Source organism: Haematobia irritans, chromosome 5, assembly GCF_050003625.1.
Source record: "Haematobia irritans isolate KBUSLIRL chromosome 5, ASM5000362v1, whole genome shotgun sequence".
Lineage (NCBI taxonomy): Eukaryota > Metazoa > Arthropoda > Insecta > Diptera > Muscidae > Haematobia > Haematobia irritans.
In genome coordinates, this window is record NC_134401.1 from 154,693,240 (window position 1) to 154,718,405 (window position 25,166).

The 25,166-nt window shown below is 30.6% G+C and overlaps 5 protein-coding genes across 5 annotated transcripts; 3 read left to right on the forward strand and 2 right to left on the reverse strand.

Annotated features, from left to right (window-relative positions):
- The first annotated feature begins 967 nt into the window (after positions 1 to 967).
- Positions 968 to 2,979, forward strand: LOC142241367 (uncharacterized). Its single transcript, XM_075313147.1, has 4 exons — positions 968 to 1,104; positions 1,162 to 1,263; positions 2,033 to 2,207; positions 2,265 to 2,979. The coding sequence occupies exons 1-4, from the start codon at positions 1,102 to 1,104 to the stop codon at positions 2,795 to 2,797; spliced, it is 813 nt and encodes a 270-aa protein (XP_075169262.1). The 5' UTR covers positions 968 to 1,101; the 3' UTR covers positions 2,798 to 2,979.
- Positions 2,980 to 3,817: 838 nt separating this feature from the next.
- On the reverse strand, positions 3,818 to 5,380 carry LOC142240142 (putative methyltransferase-like protein 25). Its single transcript, XM_075311851.1, has 3 exons — positions 5,377 to 5,380; positions 4,031 to 5,292; positions 3,818 to 3,973 (listed from the first exon to the last, which is right to left on the reverse strand). Exons 1-3 carry the CDS (start codon positions 5,378 to 5,380, stop codon positions 3,818 to 3,820), a joined length of 1,422 nt encoding a protein of 473 aa, XP_075167966.1.
- Positions 5,381 to 5,780: 400 nt separating this feature from the next.
- LOC142241945 (presequence protease, mitochondrial) lies at positions 5,781 to 10,758 on the reverse strand. The gene is made up of 3 exons (XM_075313827.1): positions 10,621 to 10,758; positions 9,734 to 10,376; positions 5,781 to 8,815 (listed from the first exon to the last, which is right to left on the reverse strand). Exons 2-3 carry the CDS (start codon positions 10,282 to 10,284, stop codon positions 6,289 to 6,291), a joined length of 3,078 nt encoding a protein of 1,025 aa, XP_075169942.1. The 5' UTR covers positions 10,285 to 10,376; positions 10,621 to 10,758; the 3' UTR covers positions 5,781 to 6,288.
- Positions 10,759 to 11,903: 1,145 nt separating this feature from the next.
- LOC142238307 (ARL14 effector protein) lies at positions 11,904 to 12,682 on the forward strand. The gene has a single exon (XM_075309911.1). The coding sequence runs from the start codon at positions 12,006 to 12,008 to the stop codon at positions 12,408 to 12,410; it is 405 nt and encodes a 134-aa protein (XP_075166026.1). The 5' UTR covers positions 11,904 to 12,005; the 3' UTR covers positions 12,411 to 12,682.
- Positions 12,683 to 14,235: 1,553 nt separating this feature from the next.
- LOC142238306 (putative cytochrome P450 4p3) lies at positions 14,236 to 21,262 on the forward strand. The gene is made up of 7 exons (XM_075309910.1): positions 14,236 to 14,522; positions 14,593 to 14,793; positions 17,407 to 17,488; positions 17,546 to 17,667; positions 18,068 to 18,335; positions 20,379 to 20,914; positions 20,977 to 21,262. Exons 1-7 carry the CDS (start codon positions 14,330 to 14,332, stop codon positions 21,135 to 21,137), a joined length of 1,563 nt encoding a protein of 520 aa, XP_075166025.1. The 5' UTR covers positions 14,236 to 14,329; the 3' UTR covers positions 21,138 to 21,262.
- Positions 21,263 to 25,166: the final 3,904 nt, after the last annotated feature.

A 25,166-nucleotide genomic window follows, 5' to 3' on the forward strand; every position in this document is an offset into this window, starting at 1 on the left:
TGCAATGGATCAAGGCATATTAATTAATTACCATATTAATATGCCTTGGCAATGGATATAAACATCAAATATGTAAATCAGTCAATCAAAAACGGAAAAAATAGATATATAGACATATTTGCAACAAACAGAAAAAAGGGTTCGCAAATGTCCCATTCAAATGCCACATTCTCTGTTTTTATGCCGAAATGTCGATGAAAAATGTTTAATGCGCTTTACAGACTATCAGTTATTCCGGACGGAATGTCGGTGTTTGTAAAGAATCTTACAGTGTGTCGGATCGATACGACTTGTCGGCGATGACTAAATAATCGGTAAATGTGTTATCGATCCCATAAACATGCAGCAGTATCGATTATGCCTTCGGACTTAACTTATAATGTGCACAATATATGGGATATGTTCGATGCGAGCACTGTCGTCCGGAATAACTGATAGTCTGTAAAGCGCATAAGACATTTTTATAGTACAATTGACAAGTTAAATTTTTTTCACCAAAAATTCATTTAAAAGTTTATTTTATTTTATTTTGATATTTTTATGATTTTATATATATATATATATATATATATATATATATATATATATATATATATATATATATATATATATATATATATATATATATATATATATATATATATATATATATATATATATATATATATATATATATATATATATATATATATATATATATATATATATATATATATATATAAAATCGCCGTCATACATCTGTTTGCCTTTTTAATTTAGAAGTGCAAAAATATATATGACGATTATTATATTTTTATCAAATGTTGTGGACTTATGGAATATGAATATTCTTGGAATTTATTGCATATGACATGACATATTTCAAAAATTAATTATTTCAAAAAAGTAACCTGGAAAACAAACTGGTTTTTGGCTTGATAACTGAACATAGTACCCACCTTGTGGTGGAAACACTCACCACTTTTTTTAAAAAAGGTCTGGCAACGCTTTTATTGTGGTGATTAAATTAAGGTCTCATATTTAGCATAGATAGTACGATACAACGATACAATTATACAATATTGTAATATTGTATTTTAGAATATTTGAAAACACTCGAAAATGGTTAGAATGAAACTACTTATTTTATGAAAATTTAATAATTCACTTGGTTTTACTTAGTCTGACAAGAAGCGTATCAGGAACGGACCGATCAGAAAATGGCAACCGCAAGAAGAACAAGCTTTAATTCATTTCCTAAAAAATAATATTAATGAATTTGAGGTAAGTATGATTTTCAAGATGATTACAACCAAATATAAAATCTTAAGTCTGTAAAGATAATACTATTTAGAGCATTCCCCTCATACTTTTATCTCTGAGGATTACATATGTGGACCTTATTTTGACTCACAAATCCACGTATATCTGATTTTAAGCATTTTCGCCTCAAAATTAAAAAAATTGCCAAATTATCTGTTTATGTAGCTTAAAGGACAACACGATGATGGAAAAATAAATTTGGTAGGATGTCTTCATTAGTACCATCCAAAAACGGACTTGATACCCTGAAAAAAATGTAGCTCGTAATTTATAATAAATTTTGAACTTTCATTTAGTCCATCACACTTACAACTTGTTTGTTAAAATTTCCGGAAATTTATGAAAATCTCGTAGTAATTATTATTCTGGACTCTTGCACTTCATGGGTCTAGATAAAGTGAGTTGGAACTGTGGGATACTCCAAAATATTTAAAATTGCAAAGATTTTTTTTTTTTTTTGCTTACACATATTATAAACTGGTTCCATAACTAATATTTCTTCCAAAATAGTAATTAAAATTACCATGTTTTGGTCCTCTTGATAGTTTCACTTCCAAAAGAAATCTCTATGACTTGCAGTCATAAAGATATGTATGATTTCTTCGTACAATCATTGAGGAAATCAAAGATTCCACTTGGCCGAAGTTTGATTCATATTCTCTTGGGTTTTCCATCTTCTTTAATGAATGAGGCGACATTTATATTCGTATTTTTGTTCTTATAATTTTAGAAACCAACATCACAGGTTTACTACAAAAAATTTATAGATGAATACAATATGAAAGATATCGTTTGGAAATTGGTACGTTCAAAAGTGAGAAATATGCGTATTTGTTATAGCAAAGCTAGACAATGGAAAGATGACCAACCAGAAAATTATATGGTTCCAGGTGAAAATATAGAAGGTAAGTCTTGAGAATTACAAAAAAGGGTTTATATAAACATTCCTCTATTTTTTGAAGATGTATTACATAGAATGTGTTCTTATTATGATGATTTCGAAGAGTTATTTGGAAGTAATTGTAGCAGCAGTGATATACGACATAGTTTTGACTATTCCACATGTAGTAGCAGCGACATAGTAAAGGAAGAGATGTTAAGTGACACAAGCGACGATATTATATTAGAAAGTGAAATGCCTGGTTTCACAAATGGTGACTCTAATGACGTTAGTGTCCAAATACAAAATCATTTTCAAACACCTGGAGATGCTCAAAAGCCTATAAAATATGCAAATGAAGAGCATTCAAAGAAACCAAACAAAACCATATCAGATCCATTACGTTTATTAAAGGAGGAAGAACTGAAGCTACTACGTGAAAGATTAGATTTCGATAAAGAAAGACTACGGCAAGAAATGGAAATTAAACAAAAAGAAATCGATAGCAATGAAAGACTAAAAATTTTGGAGTTGGAAATGAGGGAGAGAATAGCAATGAACGAATTGAAGATGAAGGAAAGAGTTGCCCTGAAGGTGTTGGACACTAAAAATTAATAGCACAGCTTGAAAACCTAACCATCCCTGTGGCGATGTATGCATAGTATTATCTATTAACAACAATTTTATACTAATATTTGCACATTCATAGGCATTTTCGACTAAACGCAATTCATAATTTGCAAAAGCGAAGAACATTTGTTTATAATAATAAAAAGTTATTTTTATATATTATATTATTTGTGTTTTTTGAATGGGAGAACATTTAAACTCAGATTTGAAATAAAAAATATTATTTTTACGTTATGCATCAGAAATGACTTTTAAAAGGCGCAGTCTATGTCACCCCATCTGGCATGTAGTTCAAAAAATGTCAACTTGACAATTACGAATACAATACTTGACCAACACTTCAGGAATTACTGAGATAGGTTAAATAGTGGGAGTAATTTAGATTCTGAAGGTGGGTATTAAGATCGAGTTTAACCGCTAAAATCGTAATTTTTTCATGATTACTTTTCTTAAAAAATCCATTTTAAGGAATACAAGCTTTGTGAAAATTTGCTTTGGGTTATTCCCCATCAAGTTATAATAAAATGTGCAACAAATATGTGTAATTTTATGCCTTTTTACTGATTTAGTTGTCACTTTAGCGTCTAAACTCGAACTTAGTACTCACCTTGAGATGGAATAAGCCTCTAAATTTCCTGTGCTATACTGATATTTCGAATTTTATAACTGGCTATCAAATATCCTACAGCAGAGTAAGTACAAAAATGATGATAAATCAATATTAGTCGAACGATAAAGCTTCCAAAAGGTCGTCCTTATGTATTTGGGCAAAATTTTTCTCTTGATTGGCTAAGTTAACAATCAAAAGAGACAACAGGTACGGTAACAGAGACAACAAAAATCACTCAAGGATATCAAAATCATAATTGTTTTGATATTCGAAACAGACAAGCATCGTGTCGATTTCGATGGCCGTAAACAAGCCGTTGATTCAACTGGATTTTAAAACTTAAAAAAATGTTTATTAAATTTTAATTGTCATAGAAAATTTTGCAAAGATTATTATTAATTTAGTTTCTCAGCTACTAAAGCATAGCACCGAGGCGATAATTCTTCATCCATTAACTTTTCGTAGTGTACATTCAAGTTAAGCTTCAATTCAGAGGCCATTTCTTTTATGTAACAAAGGCGATCATATAAAACCAAATTTTCACACAATTTCTGCAAACGCAATAGAAAAAAATCAGTAGTAATTTGGAGAAAATAATTTTATCATACCTGCATTGATGTCTGTAGACATGTTAATCCCTCTGCTAATTTGTCTCCATCCGGATATGTTTGCAATATATTGTGAAATTCTTGTCTATGGGCTTGTGTCCAATCCACTTTAATGGAATCGTTTTTTGATTTTAAATGGTATAGTTGACTGAACATTTCAAAATCTACATTACTTATAGAACCCAACTCGAAATGTTTCTTCGACTTGGCCACCATTTCACCTTCCTTGTTAGTGAGAGCTTCGGCTGTTCCTCTCAGAAACATTTCTAGACCATGTATCTCATGTTGTTCCTTTGAAGATTTTTGCCATCTTTTAACCGTTTGCTGACATGCCAAACGTAAAAATGGTCGATTAAGATAATGCACATAACTACTGCCATTGGAATGTTCCTCGTATAGAACCTCCTTTAGAGCACAGCTAAGGGGAAAATTTTGGAATTCTAGATTATTGGAAGACATTTTCATTTTATGATAGCAACATGGCATAATAATGAGATTTTTAACATGGGACATTTCAAGAAATAGTTTCATCGATGTAATCGTTAAATCAGCACATGCATGAAGGCCAATAATAGCCGTTGATGGAGCAACAGTGCTTTCTTTATCTTCATTGGAATGCAGTAGGTTTTCTATGGATTTCGTAATAAAATCTTTGGATTCTTCTGTTATGTAATGCTCGGAATATTCGATATTTTTGGTATCCTTGGAAACATACGATCTCAAGCGTTTATTAGCCGCCTCTACTCTATGTGGATCCGACTCTAAACCCAAAATCAAGAAATTTTTATTATACTTATAAAGAATTTCACTGAGATAGCCCAAGCCACAACCGAAATCTACGAGTACACATTTTCTACGGAATTTCAATTCCCTATTTATAATGTTAGCAAGCCTTTGAATTTCATGGCGTTTTTTTAAATTCATATTTCTCATATTGTCAACTTCTATTAACTTGTCCCCTGTTAATGGATCCGAAAATGCATTCGCTGGTATTAGAATTGCCAATTGTTGACGAAATTCTAAAACTGAATGTGGTGGTTTATTATTCACAAGAGGTTCATGGACTTGAGGAAAGAGATTAAGATCTTCAGTCGTAATATTTTGAAAATAATGGTGAAATTCTTTTGGCATTTTCTCTAGAGTCTTTGATTTGATAAAACATGTATTTGCTTCTTCATAGGCCCATGAATACTTTCGAAGAAATTTTATTACTTGTTTAAAGTATTCGTAATTAGAATCAAAACTAGCTGAACGGGCCATATCTGGAAAAATTCAAATAGAAAATATAACAAAATTAAAATTGTATACACATTTTTATGAATTGAATAGTATAACTATTTAAATACTCATTTCGATAAAAAATTCGTCGAAATTTGATATGGGCCTTATATGATATTTCTAAAAAATTAAACATTTTTATACTATTGTTATTGTAATAAAAACATTTTGGCTAAGAACAAATAAATAAGTAAATTAAAAAAAAAAATACAAACAAATAAACTCCTTACAATAAGAAGGCGTTAATGTTATTGTTTTGAATAGAATATATAAAGATTGGCTTTGGTTGATTAAATAAATAAAAAGAAATTGCATTTAATTCGCCGAATTTTGAGTTTATAATTGTAATTTGTATTTAAAGAAATAAACAGTTTTGTGGCTTCTATTACATATCAAATGCAAATCAAATTTCTAAAACTTTTTTTAGCTCCCTACGAAGCGCATCCGAAACCCTTAAAAAAACAAACTTCAGTTTAATGTTTAACATTCGTTTATTATTATTTTATTTATAATTAATCATAATTCATGATTTGGTGAAATGAGAGCAGTTTGCAATTTGCAACAAGTGCTTTTAACAATATCTGTATTTTGGCTTTTTTCGTTATTTTTTTTTTTTTTTTTTTAATTTTTTCGTTAATTTAATTAACCCAAAATGATAAATACAAATGTAAAAAAATGCTTTAAACTAAAACGGTTAAAATGACAATCTAATCTAAACGAATAATAACTAACTAAAAGTAGAGGAATCTCTAAACATGTCAATGGTGTTGTGCACGTTCATTTGCATAGGAAAATTTTTCCAAATTCAATCGAGTCGATCCCTGGGGTATGCATTTTTTTTCGTGTGCTTCACATAAATAGTACATCAAGTAATTATCAAATAAAAAAATGTAGATATCAAAGTTGTCTCCCCTTTTTAACGGGATAAACTGCTAACATAGGTAAAATACATACATATAGAAACTCACACACACACTTATTTAGTTTATAACCTTCCACTTGAGTTTGGTGGCAGCTTCCAGATCTTTATTTTCGGGGCCCAATAAACATTTTCCATAGTATGTGGGAGGTGTTTTGAAGTATTTCTCGACAACTTGTTGAAGTTCGGCCATAGTTACTGAAAGCATGCGTGCTCTATATTTAAGGAACATCTCTTGACTGACACCGTACAAAAAGAAATCAATTCCCTGATTTCCTGGGGCAATGGGGGCATCCAATTGTTGCAATACACCCAATTTGGCTTCGAACAATGTTTGCTCAGTCAGTAAAGAATTATTCTCCTGCAACCATTGGTATGTATTGTCAAAGGCTTCAAGAGTCTTTATAGAATTGGGGTCACGATAACTGAAAAAACTGAAAATACCATCGGAACCAATTTTAGCGCCAGCGCCATATGCTCCATTTTGTTCTCTGACTACCGGCAGAAGATATTTAGCTGATATTAGTTTTGCCAAGACCCGTAACGTTGGATGATCGCGGTGTGTATATGGTACAGTGAATAAGGCTTTAGCACAATAATTGACTGGTATATTCATAACAAAGTGTTGGCAACTAGGCTCCAAGAGTTTTACCTTATTTTCCACTTTTTCCACAGGTAATTGGGGTAAATCATTTAGAAATACTTCGTAATCCTTAACAAAGCTGGGATAGAATTCTTCGGATGTGTTAACGCTGGTACGCATAGCTTTTTTATTGAACATTTTATTGCCCAGGGCCTTCAATTTTGCCATAATTTGTTCAGTGTTATTTTCATTAATAAATTGCTTCATATACTCAATATGTTCCACACCAGCCAATAGTGACTTCAAACGAGCTGAATCTGTAACTAACCCAGCACAGGATTGCATAGCATACAAATGACCTGAGCTTGCAATTCCCACTGATATATTCGACATGTAGTTGTCTACCAACATTTTCACACGTTCGGCATCATCCATTTTGAAATTAAGCAAAAGTTCTTTGCTAAGATCAAACATAGATTTTACGTTTTTGTCCAGGGCATGAGTGGTCATGAGGACACCCAAATTGAAGGTTTTGCTATCGTAGATATTTTCAGCAAAGTGTAATTTGAAACTTATTCCTGCTGTCTTGGATAGCACCAGCTTATCAAAATCTCTGTAATCGTAGTTTTTCGTTCCCATGTCATTGATGATGTTACAAAAGAGAGGAATCAATAAAATGTCATCTCTTGTCAAAGCACCACCATCGAAATAACATTTGAAATAAGTGATCTCATTAGTGTGAACATTGCAGACTTGTGTGGGTACTTGCTGGATTTTCACTACATCCAAAGGCTGCATTTTGGCGGCCTCCTGAATATCGCTGAGTTTCAGGCAAGGCAAAACGTCCAAATTGGGTGCAGCCTTCTGGGCCTCCTCCAGTTTCAGACCATTCTCATATATTTTACTTCTTTTATCGTGATCTAATGCTACAATTTTCTTTTGCAACAATTCCAGTTCAGCCGTTTTGAAGTTATGCTCGTATGTGTCATCCGGCGACATGGTCAATGTCAATCTGTGTGTATTATTGGCAAAGTACTGCGACATTTTCTTCTGTAGATACTGTGGATCTTGTTGCAATTTCGAACGGAATGTGCTTATCATTTCTGAGACTCTAAGGTTTTTGACTACATCGCCCTCATGATTCCAGAGAGGGGTAGAATTGAACAATAAACCCAAGCCGAATTGTGGCGATTGATGTTTCAACGATAATTCAATATTGTGTAAAACACTCTCGATATGTTTCCTGTCAAACCCTTTCTCAATGACCTCTTTGACTGTGGAATCAAACAATTCCTGGACACGTCCGAAATCGTCTACCTTTAAATCTTGTAGCCCCACACAGAAGAAGGTATCTTTGATTTGGGGATCAAATCCGGTTGTCTGATTGTAACCACCAGAAAAATTGGGTTCAATCAAATTTCGATAGAATGGAGAATTGGGACCTCTCACCAAAAGCTCCGACAAAACATAGAGAACAAAAGTTTCCTGTATATCGGTAACATCGGACATCAGCAAAGCAATAGCTATTTGATTTTGTTTCTCAAATGGAGCTCCCATATTATCGAAACGACTAGATATATGAACATTACGTGGCTTATCCCATCTCGGCTGGTTGGGTATACGACTGTAGGAATTATCAATATGCTCATATTTACTTAAATATTCACCGTTCACATAGGCCAAAGTTTTGTTCAAATCGAAGGAGCCGTAAGCATATATGCGAGCATTGCTGGGATGGTAATATTTTCGATGAAAATCGACTAGGTTCGCATGACTTAGTTTGGGAATTTCCAGAGGGTTACCGCCAGACACATAACCGTAGGTATGATCTGGTAAGAGGTTATTAAGTAGATTCTGTCCAAATACTGAAGAATTTTCTGAGAATGCTCCTTTCATTTCGTTATATACAACACCCTTAATAACGTATTCTGACTCTTTATCCTTTAAGTTGGAATGCTCCAAACGCCATCCTTCTTGAAGAAAATCCAAATATTCCAGATTTGGTCTAAAAGAAGACAAATAAAAACTCTATTAGTATTTTTTTATATATATGGGTCCAATTTCATCGATAATATAAAACATAGTTTTTCGAGTTTCATTACAAATTTCTATTGCACTTAGGAGAAAAATATTTGTTATTTTAGTATTTACGCTTATATTCAAGATCAGATAGTTGATTCTGAACTTAATGGAAATATAAAAAATGATTGACAACAATGTACATACAAAGTGATTAAATGATAAGAGTAGCTGATAAGGTAGAAATGGTTGTTTAACCAATCAATTACCAATTACTTATTAAAATTTATTTTTATAGAAAATGTATTATTTATTTTTTTATGACTACAAAAATAAATGTGTTATTAATTTTGTAAAATGTTTATTTCGATTGAAACCAAGTTTCAACAGAACAACAAACATAGTTCACTTAATAGTAGAAATCATGGTACGTAGAGACTTTTGAAATTTTTGTAAATGGGCAATCGACTTTGGATATTTACTGAAAATATTACCACACATATCAAATGTATAACGGCATTATTTTTTACTCTTAACCCTATTCAAATGTAAAGCGAACAGTATAAATATATACTAATCCTTTAGCATAAAAAACAAATTTGTTCATAGTTCTAGAGTATATTCCATACCGATTAATATTCTCTAAATAATGCTACTAATATTTTGAAATATATAAAGCCTTACTTTTGCATATATTGTGACCTGGCTATGCTATACAAATCCGGTTTCACCATTTCTACCCTAACTTTTAGATTGTTTTGTTTACTTTCGAATAAATCTATATAATCGGATTCCCATAGCTTTTTATACTGATTTCATGAAAATAGGCATTACGTTCTGTAAAGCAGCAGTATCTTGTACATTTATATTATAGAGCATTACATTTTATGGCCATTTAACTCACCTAAATACGGCATCCAGATAGATTTTCTGCAAATTCCTGTAATCTGTTTCGTTCATCGAAGAGAATGGATACATTGTATAATCGGGACCAGTCATAGCATTCATAAATGTGGCCACCGATCTATTGAGCATTTTAAAGAATGGATCTCGTACTGGATACTTTTGTGAACCACAAAGCACACTGTGTTCCAAAATATGGGGTAGACCAGTCGAATCAAATGGTGTTGTTCGGAAATTTATTGAAAATACATTATTTGCATCTTTACGATCCAAATACCATAACTCAGTTCCGGTGATCAAATGCCGGAAGCTATATGACATTATTCCAAACTCTGGTACATTCTCACATCGTATACATTCGAATTCATCATATTTCTGGCCCTCATTAAACTTTTTCTCTGTCTGTGACACAATTGTAGGTGATTCCAGTTTTACTTTTCCTTGAGCTGCTGGTCGCATATCTTGACCTGGACTATGTTTTGAAAATGATGAAAGCTTTTGGCGCATGCCATTGCCGATGACCGGCTTTATAGTCTGCAAACGTTTTAGCATGTTTTTCGTTGATTGTTGTTTCTATTTACCCCGTTTGTGAGCAGGTTGTTGTTCTTCGCAATTGTTTTGATTTGTATTTTGTCAAACTATTTCTATAAAAGAAAAGCACTAATCAGTCGGACCAAGTTTCCTAATAATTTTGGTACATTATTATTTTAGGCAAGAAATTGTATCATATTTTTTATATACATCAACAAATTTCACAAGAAACACACGTTACATCAGACATTAGAACAAGAGACCAAACACGATTGTATTTCTTAGAACCCAAATTTGATCTTTTAATAACGATTTTTTTTACTAATTGCGAGCAAATTGGTTAAGGATTTCACTCACCTTTTTTAAGACTTCTTGGTCAAATAATTAATTCATTAAATGTTCTACTTTTCAAATAAAATCATTCGTCGTGCAGGAAAAGTTCGGGAAAACACTTTTTTGACAGCAGTCATATGGTAAATATAAAAAGTTGCCAGACTGAATGACACAAAATGCATGGTAAACATGGTTATAATAGACAATAAAATCGCTAAATGAAACTGGACGGTCACATTAACTACCTGAGGTATCGATTATGTCATCGAACATAAGTTATGGTGTATCCAACATGAGGGATTTGTCGCGAAAATTTGGATAGCGACATTATTTGACGAAGTGAAAACTAGTGCGAACGACCCTAAATTTGATATGACGTTGCATTGGGAAAAAATCTCTTCTTTAGAAATGTTTGAAAAACAAACATTGAAAAGTGGTGATATGACACATAGTGGAGATGACGATTTGGATCATTATTTTTGAAAAATATTTTGTTCATGTTTTTATTTATTTATTTCTTTAATACAATCAATAATACCTCTTGCACATTAGGCTCGAAGTCTATTAAAAGTGGATTTGAAATCCCTTATGACAAATGACAGTTGAAATCTAGTTAAAGTGGATTTTGGAAGTGTAATGTGAAAGAGGTATAAGTCAGTAAGGGCAATAACAGCACATTGCCATGTTCAAACTTATTTATAATAAATCGCGACACTAACTGTCGCACTGCTTAGAGTTGTCCTTGAATTCATAGATTATTCCATGGCTGAACAAGAAGGTTAAATCATGGGCCCATATGATTACAAATGCATCTAAAACCAACTCACGCATTCATAGCTGGAATTATTCTTGATAACAAATTCCAGTCTCAAAATACCACACACATCAGATTTTGTTTGTATTAATAGGCGAAGAGCCATTTCCATTCTTAACTTTGGTGGGTATTATAGTCTCATTTGTCTCATATCGACGTTCCTCGGATGCATTATCCACTTCACAAGCACTCATAGGAGACGCAATATATTTAAACCTTCACTTTTCTCTGGATTTGAATTTTTTTCAGGACAATTGAAAGAATAAATACTTGCCACTTTTACTAATGCCATATGATTCTTTTATCAGCTGATTTTGACATCTTAAACTTGTAAACGACATATTGAATTTTTTGTTTTTGTAATCGTAATCAACCTCTTTATTCAGTCATGCATTATTCGTTTGAATTCAAGCTTTTTTATGACCTGTTTGTTTGTTAGACCACTCTAAAATAAAATTGGTAACTCTGGTATATTGCTTTACAAAAAAAAAAATACAAACATCTGTCATATTTAGGCTTCAGTTGTCATAATCATCAAATAAACAAATTGATAATAAAACATTTACTGAATTTATAACAAAAACAAAAATCTATTATGGATACCGATGATCTTTCCGAAAATACAGGACTTCGTATGTCCTTACGTGAAAGGCCACGAAAGTTACATGCCGAAAGGAAACTGAGAAGTGACCTAAGTTTCTTAGATGATGATTTTGATCATCCTGAAAAGTCAAATCGGGAGAAACGCAAGACAGTGAAAAGAAAGCCAGGTGTGAATACGAAATGTCTTTATGATGAATATGGCAAAATCCGTCATAATGGAAAAGATGTTTGTGACTGTATGGATGATGATTGTCCTGGTTGCTGGTATGAGTGTGAGAATTGTGGTTCAACCAAATGTGGAGTCCAATGTCGCGTTCATAGAAAATTTTACTACGAATCTATATCATTTGATGGCAAAGACTCAACAATTCGAAACAAACATTTTCCTGCTAAGTAATAAGGCATACTACCTTCTTTTTGACAAATCTATCTAAATTCAATTGTATTTTATGTGCATGAAAACAGCATAAGATCAACTTACTTTTAAGCACAGCATGTTCACCATAAAAGGAAAATTGTAAACTTTTCTATTTATATTAAATTATAGTTTGTAAGATATACATGAATATTAAGATAAAAGAGTACATTTAAAATTATTGGCAAAATTATAATTGTAAAAATAGAAATTATTTCAATAAAGAGATTTTTATTAAATTTCGCATAGTTGTATATGAAGATTTTACTATCTCTTATCCTTAGCTTTTTTCGCATATATATGGGCAATTGTCATTGTCTCTAAGCCTGTGAGGCATTGTCCCTTCTTATATAAATCATAGAAAATAAACAGATAGTTTTAAAAGAAGTACACTTATGACTCATAAAACTGGTTTGATTTTTGATAGCATTTTTATGTTTCGGATTTTCCTGAAACTAAGAATTAGTCTAATTTTCCGCAAAATTTTATTTTTCTTAAAACGATTAATTTAATATTTATTTAAACTTGCAACATTCAAGTTTATATGCTTTAGGGTTAAGAAAATATTGCTTAACGAAAATTTTGCGATTTGTAATTTGGATTACCGGAAAAAGAGAGATATATACCCATTTTCCGATATCCATTTCAATTCCACTTCCACTATTCACGTCAAATACACGAACGTGAAAATTTGGTGTTCTTAATTCCATGCTCTTTTTTTGAACTTTTCTGTAATCAACTTGGTTGCACAAATCACCCAAAAATTCACTAAGGCGGAAAATCAAAATAAGTGGAATCAATAGACTTATTATAATTTATTATTTTTTAATTAAAAATGACGCAGTTTTAATAAAACTCATGTATTAAATATAAAACATTTCAAATTTTTTACGCGAGTACTTTTTTAACCGGAAATACACCCATCTTGGACATAATTCAACTTTCACCAAGACTTTTGCAAGTGAATTGATTTCACGAAAATTCCGGTGAAAGTGGATTGTAGGACACGAAAATCGTGGAATTGATTCACATTCACCTGGAAGTGGATTTGGGAACATGGGCAATAGTTTTTGGACTTACATATTATTGTCTGGTAAGAATCTGGTATTTGGTAAGAATTTGTTGATTGAGGATATAGACAGGAATTTTTTTATATAATTCCTATATCTAAGTTTATGAACTCACATTGGGTAATTACAGAGCCCTACATTTAAATTTGGAAAAATTGTATTTCATAAAAACATGTTTGTTTAGTATAAAACCTTTTAACATGACTTTCATTTTTTAAATGAATTACTACTATATAAATATATTTTGCTTCAAACGGTAATCATTAAAAGTTAAGGCATGCAGTTGTCACTATATCGTCACAAAAAAATTCATTTAATAAAGGCATGAAGAATATATTAAATTATCTATTAAAAACAAAACAAAGTATCCCATTTCTACAATAATTCCTGTTGTTACAGTGTCCTGAATAAGGTTTTTGGGTAAATGCTATTGAAAATAACATTAGAAAAATTTAATCGATTTTCTCCTATACAATGCTTCGAAATTATATTAAAGCAAAACACGATTTCATGGAGGAAACTGTAAACAATCGATAACATAGTGCTAACAACAATTTTCTCTGCATTTGTCATGGGTAGCAGATATTTCACTTGAGGTACATGCCGGACTTTCATATGATTTCGAAGCACTGTGTACATTGATGTAGTTATAATTCTAATCACCACACACAATTGTTGAATTATTATACATACACTTGATTTACATATCTATATTACTGCATCTTCCATAGAACTATTGTTTGAATTTGTGTAGTCTTTAATAAACTTGGGCGTCGATGAGTATCAGATAGGGTAGATTACGGCTGCTGAAAAAATTACAAATACGGCAAAATGATTCTTTTAGTTCTAGTTCCTTTTGTTGTAATTATATTTTCCATTTGGATAAAACGATTAGAGCGTGATTATGCCATTGCATCATTAACACGAAAAATTAAAACTATTGATGGAACCCAATTGGAAGATACTGTGAGTGTAGTCGGAGGTTTTTGGGGAAGTAATTTTGATTTACTTTCAATGAATTTGGGTAAGAATGTCTTATTGATTTGATTAAAACAACATTAGAATATAATTGCAATTTAACTTTTGTTTTCTAGAACAAATATTCTATTATACTAGGAATTTTGCCTCCTCCTTCAAACGGGCATATGTGCAATATTTTCTCTTGACTCCTATTTACAATGTGATCGACGCCAATGACGCTGAATTGGTTCTTAATGACTCTCGTCTACTTTCCAAAGGAGTTTTTTATACATTTCTTCATTCGTTTTTGAAAACAGGTCTTCTGACCAGCACAGGTATTTAATGTATGATCATATATGTAATTTTTTTATTGAGCTTCATTATCGATTGTTCACTTTTTGTTCTTATAAGAAACAAACCAGTATGCAAATGAAATTTTCCCTTTATGAGCTTAACCGGTTTAAGCCCAGTATAAATTGAAGCGATAGGTTTTCCATACGCTCATCAATTTTTATTTTCAAAATTTGTTTGCTTTATTTTGAACAATATTCAGATTTTTGGGTAAACATAAGGCATATTCTTAATAATTTTGTTTTTATTGTGTTACGATGATCCATAGTTTAAATTTTTGTGTTTTTATACCCTAAACCACATAGTGGTCAGGGTATAATAACTTTGATCTGCCAAAAAATGTGCCTACCAGAAATATAGATTTTAGACCCCATAATCGATCTAGCGCTTGGTGTCCGTCCGTCTGTCCATGTATTTGTTGTTCGCAGGATTCCTGTCGCAATTCTTAACCGATTTCGATGAAACTTGGGCACAAGAGGAAATCGGATCAAATTTAAATATAGCTCCCATATATACATATGTATCACCCAATATCGACAAATGGGGTCACGTTGCGCTTTTTTACCAACCGATCATCGTCAAAGTTGGCACAAAATAAATTTTTTTATCACCCTTTAAGTCTGCAAAATTTGGTCGAAATCGGTTCAGATTTAGATATAGCTCACATATATATAAGATCTATAGGAATCGTTTACCACTGTTCCTTTATGATTCGTTAAATTTTTGCCACTCGGTTCGTGCTAATCAATTGGTGTTGCCCAGGGCTGTATCCGTTATGTGTGGATCTTTTTCAGTTAGGGTAGCCAGGCATTCCAATATGCTCCCTAATCCCCTCCGTGTATTTTCACTCTCAAACGACACATATAAAAAGAAACTTCTCCAACATTATAGTGATTTTTTATAGTAGCTCACTTTCGCTATTTATAACTACTTCAACTTTTACTCAAGAAACTGATTATGATTTTTTTTATGTTTACAATATATATATAAAAAAACTTAAACCAAAACAAATAATAAAAGAATTAATATAAAAAACCAAAAAAAGAAATAAATAAATAACTCATAAATTAAAACATATATACTATTAACCACTTAGATTAACATTGCGGTTTTATACCGGCCAGTGTTAGGAGTAGTTTTGTTTCGCAGAAATAGGTTATATAACTTTATAAAATAATATAATATATATAACTCAAAGCAAAAAAATAAAATAAAAATAAAAAAAAATAAAAAAATAAAAAAATGTAACGAATAGATTGTCATGATAAGTCCCTATTAATTTAGAAGATTATTCTGTTTAATTTAATATTATAATTAGTTTAAGCTTTTATTTTTATCTTAATTTAATTAATTTTAATTTTAAATGTTTTTGTAGTCTTATTGTAATTTATGTTAAATTGGCCACCTGAGGCTTCGAATTACAAAATTTAAATAAATAAATAAAAAAAAAAAAAAAATATATATATATATATATATATATATATATATATATATATATATATATATATATATATATATATATATATATATATATATATATATATATATATATATATATATATATATATATATATATATATATATATATATATATATATATATATATATATATATATATATATATATATATATATATATATATATATATATATATATATATATCGCACATTTTCCCAAATTTGGCTATAAAAACCCTTATTTATTACCTGATTTTACTCAAATTTAGCAAAAGGTAACCTTCTGCGGCATCAACCAAACCTGCTAAATATTACCAAAATCGGTTCAGATTTACATATAGCTCCCACATATATGTATATTGCAAGATTTTTAAAAATTTTCCCTTAATAAACATTTTTTTTACCATAGAGGCCTCATTTATTAAAATATCTTACTCAAATTTAGTACAAGGTAAACTTCTGTGGTATCAATCAAACCTGCAAAATATTGCATATAAATATATGCATAGCTTGAATTTCCCAAATTTTGCCATAATAGTCTTATTTATTAACCAATGTTACTCAAATTACCAATTTGTATGTATTAAACCATCGTATTTAGACATATCGGTAGCTCTTACATAAATATATTGGCCGATTTTCACAAATTTGGATTCATTACCCAAACTAGTTGAGCGATTTCCTCTTTTTTAATAATGGAATCAATATTTGTGGCATACTATCTCTCTGTTCGAAAAATCAACTATAGCTTCTAATATCACACATTTCTGTTCAGATTGGGATCAAACTCCCATAAACATGTACCCCTTAATGTTCTTATATAAGGTTTATCTCCCAAATCTATAGCAAAGATACCCCACAAATGTGGTTTAGGGTATGATATAGTCGGCCCCGCCCGACTTTCTACTTTACTTACTTGTTTTGTTATTGTTTTGTAATAGAGCTTATGGAATAGAGTACATTGTTATCTACTTCAGTAAACAGTGACAGCTTCCCGTTTTCAGCAGTATTTTTTGACGGTTTGGCAGACTTTTCCGACGTATCTTGTAACAAATTAAAAACAGGTTTAATTTATAATATCACATTTTAAGAAGTGTTCTTGTTATAGTAGTGGATAATTTTATCTTTCTATATTTATAGATAAAAAATGGCATAATCGGCGTCGTTTACTTACCCCAGCATTTCATTTCAATATTCTCGCCCAGTTTATGGATATTTTCAAGTAAGCTAACTGCCTTATTTGTTCGTTTTTTATTAAAGACAAATTTATATTTTTCAGACGTGAGTCGATAAAATTTGTCGATACATTAAATGGTCTGCTGAAAACATCAACCGATGATTCGTCTGCTGTGATATCATTAAGTGAATTAATTCCTCGTGTGACGCTCAATAATGTTTGCGGTAAGTGGAAGTTAATTTAGGAATCGATTTTAGAAACATAAATAGAATTTAAGTATGCATGCATGTAATTCTACCTATAGCGATTCTTTACATTGTAAGGCTGCCTAATTGGCATGCAACAGGAATTTTCGCTAGAGCTACATACCGGTAGTATAGTAGCATCGTTTTCATACGGATAACACAATTTTGCCATATGAACAAATCGGTAATAGTGTGTCGCTCATATTAATAAATGGCAGAACGATGTAATTAATCGATAACAATTCTTATATTTCCGTTACAATTTGAATCATCAGTATTAAATGAAAAAATAGCTATTAGCAAATATTGTATTATGTACAATTTACAATCTCTCGATATATATTTATTTTCGATTAAGTAAAATGATTTAATTTTACAGAAACCGCTTTGGGAGTATGCCTCGACGATCGCTTAGATGGTGACGAATATCGTCTAAAAATCGCAGAAGTGGAAGAAAGTCTATTGGAACGTATTAAAAATCCGCTCAATACATTCGACTTTATATACAATAATTTTGGAGATGGTAAAAAATATTTGAAATCCATGCAACAGCTTCATGCATTTTCCAGTGGAATCATTGAGAAAAGGCGAGAGTTATTACGCAAGGAAATGGAAAATGAGGAAGATGTAAACCAAAATGATGTTAAGTAAGTTATATAATACCGGGCTTTATGCACAGTATGTATAATACCAAACTTTATGTACATATCGATAAAGCAGTGCTTTGCAATGAGTCAGATTTCTTGACCGTATACAATCAAAAAATAGGAATCTTCTAGAGCTCTAAAATTAATTCTACTCTATATTAGTTCATGCAACTTATTGCACAGATAGTTAAATTAATGCTAAATTTAACTTATTTTAATTAATTTTATTATATATATTTGTTTGTAGTTAAATATTATTATTTATTTTGAAATTTTCCACAGGCCAAAGAAATTTTCCTCTTTTTGTATGTATCAAACATTTTATGAACTAAACGTGTGTATAAAGTTAAATTACCGTACATATCTATATTTCAATATGAACTAAATCAGAACTAAATCGGACTAAAGAAAATTTTCATACGACTCCAAAAAAATAGTAAAAATTAAGTACAGTATGGTTAAAATGGTCATAATTTGTTCTTACCATTTAGTTCATTTTTTATTAGTAAAGAGTGGTAGCTGTCCAAAGACGTACGAAGGACCATGTTTAATGGTTTAACTACCATTACGATTAAATTTCCATAAATAATTAAATTATTTGATTGAGTTGCGGGATGTGCAACTTTAAAGGAAATTTGGAGAAAAAATTCCCAAGGAGTTACCTTTTATTTTAGGATATTATTTTTACCTATTCGCTGAATACAAACAAGAGAAACGTTTGTGTGGACAGAAAATAGAATTGGAGTCAGAGTTTTCTTTTGAGTCAATCTTACATTTTATTTCCGCTTCAGGTCTGCAATCGTTGATGATTACGATGGTAAAAGAGACTGAGTTCTTTTCATTTGGCAGTTATTTACCTCGGTTTTAAGTTACAAAAAAAGAAAGATATATGAATACTAGCTTATTCTAATTAATTCATAGTTGCTTTTAAAATTAATAAATTGATAATACCGTGCTAATAATAGTTTCTATCTATCTGTTAGATTTGAATTCATTTTGAACAAATATATAAAAATAGAATAAAAGGAGAAACTATCTTCAACACCCTGTGAAACAGGGTATTATAAGTTAGTGCATATGTTTGCAACACCCAGAAGGAGACAAGATAGACACATGGTGTCTTTGGCAATATTGCTCAGGATCGGTCCCTAAGTCGATATAGCCATGTCCGTCGGTCCGTCCGTCTGTCTGTGAACACATTTTTGTAATCAATGTCCAGGTCGCAGTTCCAATCCGATCGACTTCAAATTTGGCATAAGATTCTGTTTTGGGTCAGAATATAACCCTACTGTTTTTGGAAGAAATCGGTTCAGATTTAGATATAGCTCCCATATATATCTTTCGCCAGATATTCACTTATATGGCCACAGAAGCCAGAGTTTTACCCCGATTTACTTGAAATTTTGTACAAGGATTACAATTAATAGTATAGTCTAGCGTCCTAAATTTTATTGAAATCGGTTCAGATTTAGATATATCTCCCTTATATATCTTTCGCCCGAAATGGACTTATATTGCCCCAGAGGCTAGAATTTTATCCTAATTTGCTTGAAAATTCGCACAAGGAGTACAATTAGTAGTATTATCAAATGAGCTAAATTTGATTGAAATCGGTTCAGATATAGATATAGCTCCCATATAAATCTTTGGCCCGATATGGACTTATATGGTCCCAGAAGCCAGAGTTTTACCCTGATTTGCGTGAAATTTCGCACAAAGAGAACAATTAGTAGTGTTGTCAAGTGTGCTAAATTACCACAAAGTGGTGCAGGGTAAAATATACTCGCGGCCCCGCTCGACTTTAGACTTTCCTTACTTGTTTTTTTCTGTGTATATTTCTGCTAAAATGTGAAAGTTTCTTTGACTGTAATAATTTTTTTTGTATATTAGTTAAATGAACTAAAGAGGTGGAAACACACACATGAAGAATGCCGATTTTCTAATCTCATATTTCCCACAAAATAGTTCAGAATTTCCTAAAATTTGTAAATGTTACAACAAGAGCTCCCATCTTGAACTTCGTATATGTTATAATCCTTACAGTATTTATCAAAAACGTCGTTATGCCATGTTGGATACCTTACTGCGAGCTGAAATGGATGGACTAATTGATCATGCGGGTATTTGCGAAGAAGTTGATACTTTTATGTTTGAAGGATTCGATACAACTTCGATGAATTTAATTTTCGCTCTTATGTCATTGGCCCTATATCCGGATATGCAAAATAAGTGCTATAACGAAGTTCATGAGTACATTGGCGATGAAGATTTGAGCTCACTGGATATGCAAAAGTTAAATAATCTCAAATACTTGGATTGTTTCATGAAGGAAACACAGCGTATGTACCCATCGGTACCAAGTATATCGCGAGAATGTACTTCGGATATAGTATTTGGTGGGAAATTCCTACTACCTAAAAATACCCAGATTAATATACACATTTATGATATTCACATGAATCCCAAGTATTATAAAGATCCAGAAATATTTCGCCCAGAGCGATTTATGGCTGAGGAATCGGAGAAACGCCATCCCTTCGCTTTCATACCATTTAGTGCTGGACAAAGAAATTGTATTGGTGAGTTTAGATTATGTTATCCAATTATCCATAAAAAATTCACGACATCTTTGTATTTGTAGGACAAAAATTCGCTATGTTGGAAATGAAGATGTTGCTGGTTTACATTCTTAAAAATTTTATTTTGGAACCATTTACCAAACCAAACTCATTTCGGTATCATGCTGGACTTTTGATAAGAACAAAAACTGATATAAAAATACAAATCAGAAGACGTAACTGAATTAATGAAATAATTGTGTTATTTAAAATCAAGAGTGATATTTTTTCAGTAATTTAATATTTACCCCAAAATATATTAAATACATATATTTCAGTGTTGGAAATATATTTTTCTTAAAATGATAATTACTAACGTATAATTCATTTAGATAATACCCTAACTTGGAGATCAATCAACAAAAAAAAACTAAGGATAAAGCCTGTGTTTCCTTTTCTACAGTTTTAAACAACACCCAGAGAAGGAATATGATCACCTCAAACATGTTTTAAGAGCAAAATGTTATTTTTGGGTGGTGACGATGTAACATGGTTTTCGCAACCATGTTATTTTCTCGGAAATCATGTATCTGATTTCGGCAAGCAGGTTATATTTGACGAGAAAATAACATTTTAGTGACAAACATGTTACATGGTCACCATACAAAAATAACATTTTGCTCTTGAAACACGTTTGAGGTGATCATATTCCTTCTCTGCGTGAATTGAGTAAAGTAGAAAGTCGGGCGGGGATGACTATAATAGCCTAAACCACCCTTACTGAATTAAATATTTTTTGTGGGGTATCAATGGTATAGGTTTGGGAGATAAACCGCATTTCCATATTTAAGAACATTATGGGCTATATCTCTAAAAAGACTAGGAAAATTGAAAGACAATGTAAGCACGACTTAAAGAGAATATTGTTTGGAAGTTTCGGATTTTTTTTAATTTAATATGGTGAACCGTTTTAAAGTTATTCCAATGTATGTAGCGGAAGTGCCTTAATTTTGAATATAACGGTATATCTCGAAAAGTCGAGCTGATAAAAAACCGTATAGCAACAAAATTTTTCTACAGAAGTAAAATTTGCACAAAATATAGGTTAGGTTAGGTGTAGTGGCAGCCCGATGTATCAGGCTCACTTAGACTATTCAGTCCATTGTGATACCACAGTGGTGAACTACTCTCTTATCACTGAGTGCTGCTCGATTCCATGTTAAGCTCAATGACAAGGGACCTCCCTTTTATAGCCGAGTCCGAACGGCGTTCCACATTGCAGTGAAACCACCTAGAGAAGCTTTGAAACCCTCAGCAATATCACCGGCATTACTGAGGTGGGATAATCCAGCGCTGAAAAACTTTTTTGGTGATCGGTCGAAGCAGGAGTCGAACCCAAGGCGGGCTCCATATATATATTGTGGGGACGGTGGGTCCCCACAATATATAGAAACACACAAGCACAAAATATAGAAATCGACATTTTGACAAAATTTTCTATAAAAGTACAAACTTTTCTATAAAAGTACAAATTTTGACAACATTTTCTAAAGTTAAAGTTTGGTAAAATTTTATATAGAAATAAAATTTTGAGAAAAATTTCTATAAAAAAGTTGAGAATATCTTCTATAGAAATAAAATTTGGAAAAAATTTTCTATTGAAATAAAATTTTAACAAAATTTAAAAAATTCTATAAAATTTTAACAAAACTTAAAAATTTCTATAAAATTTTAACAAAATTTAAAAAATTCTATAAAATTTTAACAACATTTTCTATGGAAGTAAAAATTTTGACAAAATTTAAAAAATTCCATAACATTTTAACAAAATTTTCTATGGAAATAAAAATTTTGACAACGATTTCTATAGAAGTTAAATTTTGATAAAATTTTCTACAGAAATAAAATTTTTCTTTAAATTCAATATCTGTAATATATAGAAACACACACGTACAAAATATAGAAATCGACATTTTGACAAAATTTTCTATAAAAGTACAAATTTTGACAAAATTTGCTATAAAAGTACAAATTTTGACAAAATTTTCTATAAAAGTACAAATTTTGACAACATTTTCTAAAGTTAAAGTTTGGTAAAATTTTATATAGAAATAAAATTTTGAGAAAAATATCTATAAAAAAGTTGAGAATATCTTCTATAGAAATAAAATTTGGAAAAATTTTTCTATTGAAATAAAATTTTAACAAAATTTAAAAAATTCTATAAAATTTTAACAACATTTTCTATGCAAGTAAAAATTTTGACAAAAATTAAAAAAATTCCATAACATTTTAACAAAATTTGCTATGGAAGTACAAATTTTGACAACGATTTCTATAGAAGTTAAATTTTGATAAAATTTTCTACAGAAATAAAATTTTTCTTTAAATTCAATATCTTTAAAAAAATTTATTTTACATGTTAGATCATAGTACCAAAATCCATTGTAAGTTCTTCCTTTTTGTTGAAGGTAGTAACTTTCCCTTGTTGGTGCAAAATCGTTACAATATTTAAAATTCAACACCTTTGCAATTCAAAGTATATTTATCCAAAAAATTGTTGAAACAAAATTCTAAAATACAATAATAAAACATTCTTTTCGAAGAAATAAAATTTGATCAAAAAGATCAAAATTAAGATTTTTTAATCTTGGTAGATTTTTGGTAAAATTTTCTTCAAATTTTGGTAGATTATTTTTGGTACCAGTGGCAACCGTGACTGCCACCGAGTGCAGATTTGGATTCAGCGTCCCAAATAACCTTAAAAACAATATTCAGTTCTTCATCAACAGAACCATTGTTCCCTTGTGTTATCTTAAAATTGTCGAAAAATATAAAATTAAAAATTTCAAAAATAAGTTTTTTCGTGTGATCACCTTTGTTTGAGTGTATTATTGTAAAGCATATTTATGTGTAATCGAGTTTAAAAACTAGCAGGCGATGAGTGCTATTTCAGCAAACATTGCTTTCCCTTTATCAGCAGACTTTTTGCTATTTTAGCTGTTTGTCTTCTAAATAATATCAAAGTACTTAAGTGAAGACTAAAATTTACAAGTACATTTTTTCAGTGTTAATGTGCAAAACTTTGTAATAGCAAACATTTATTATTAAATGAGTACTACAAATATACAATTATAATGGGGGCTCATTAGTTATGTTCACCCTTAGAAATAGGTGGATAACAAAGTGATTTTATAATATATATGGGGGGATTCGATATTATCATTGTTTAGAATATTAAAGAGGCGAATATTCTCATAATCACAGTGGGTGTAACATTATTATATTGAGAACACTATGAGATTAAAATATTGAGAATTTACCCTTCAAAAAAGTCAACCAAAATTTCAAGAACCAATTTAATTTTATTATATTTCATGGAAATTATTTGATGGTAGTGAAGGTTAGGTTAGGTTAGGTATAGTGGCAGCCCGATATTTCAGTCTCACTTAGACTATTCAGTCCATTGTGATACCACAGTGGTGAACTACTCTCTTATCACTGAGTGCTGCCCGATTCTATGTTAAGCTCAATGACAAGGGTCCTCCTTTTTATAACCGAGTCCGAACGACGTTCCACATTGCAGTGAAACCACTTATCGTATAAATTGAGAATTTATCCTTCAAAAAAGTCAACCAAAATTTCAAGAACCAATTTAATTTTATTATATTTCATGGAAATTGTTTGATAGTAGTGAAATTATCACTAATGTGACAAAGTTTAATTGGTTGTAATTATTTTTTGCTTACACTGACGACATTTCACAGAAAAAACTATCGTGAAATATTTCCAATTACAAAGTTGATTGAAGTTGAAAACTTTTTCAATTAATAAACTAATTGATACAATTAACTTTTTAATCAAGATAGAAATATTAAGTTAAGTAAACCAATGATTGAAAATTTTGAAATTGTTAACTTAAAAATTAATTGATTATCTTTTTAATCAATCTCGGAAGACCAAACTAAAAATGTGATGATTTTCTTTTACATTTTTATTTAAAAATTTATTTCAAACAATCAATTTTTTTATTCAAACTAAAAACACTATATCAGTTATGAAAGTAATTACTTTAATGAAAATAATTACGTTTTTAATTAAAAAATTAATTGAGTTTTTAATTGAATCAATAAAAAAATGAATTGAAATTTGCTAATGAAATTTTTAATCAAGGATTTTTTATACCCAATTAAAACTGTGAATGATGCTATCATTTTTGTAATTGAAGACATTTCAATTAAAAAATTAATTGGATCAATTAATTTCGTGATTG

What these genes read in the sequence shown, in the direction of transcription:
- LOC142240142 (XM_075311851.1), bottom strand. An exon ending in GTCTACAGACATCAATGCAG is followed by an intron (nt 3,974 to 4,030) that starts GTATGATAAAAT and finishes TTGCGTTTGCAG; the next exon opens with AAATTGTGTGAAAATTTGGT.
- LOC142238306 (XM_075309910.1), top strand. Translation starts at nt 14,330, where the DNA reads ATGATTCTTTTAGTTCTAGTTCCTTTTGTTGTAATTATATTTTCCATT. An exon ending in TTTACTTTCAATGAATTTGG is followed by an intron (nt 14,523 to 14,592) that starts GTAAGAATGTCT and finishes TTTGTTTTCTAG; the next exon opens with AACAAATATTCTATTATACT. An exon ending in TGGACAAAGAAATTGTATTG is followed by an intron (nt 20,915 to 20,976) that starts GTGAGTTTAGAT and finishes TTGTATTTGTAG; the next exon opens with GACAAAAATTCGCTATGTTG.
- LOC142241945 (XM_075313827.1), bottom strand. Translation starts at nt 10,284, where the DNA reads ATGCTAAAACGTTTGCAGACTATAAAGCCGGTCATCGGCAATGGCATG. An exon ending in TATCTGGATGCCGTATTTAG is followed by an intron (nt 8,816 to 9,733) that starts GTGAGTTAAATG and finishes GTCTTCTTTTAG; the next exon opens with ACCAAATCTGGAATATTTGG.
- LOC142241367 (XM_075313147.1), top strand. An exon ending in ATAATATTAATGAATTTGAG is followed by an intron (nt 1,264 to 2,032) that starts GTAAGTATGATT and finishes TTATAATTTTAG; the next exon opens with AAACCAACATCACAGGTTTA. An exon ending in TCCAGGTGAAAATATAGAAG is followed by an intron (nt 2,208 to 2,264) that starts GTAAGTCTTGAG and finishes TATTTTTTGAAG; the next exon opens with ATGTATTACATAGAATGTGT.
- LOC142238307 (XM_075309911.1), top strand. Translation starts at nt 12,006, where the DNA reads ATGGATACCGATGATCTTTCCGAAAATACAGGACTTCGTATGTCCTTA.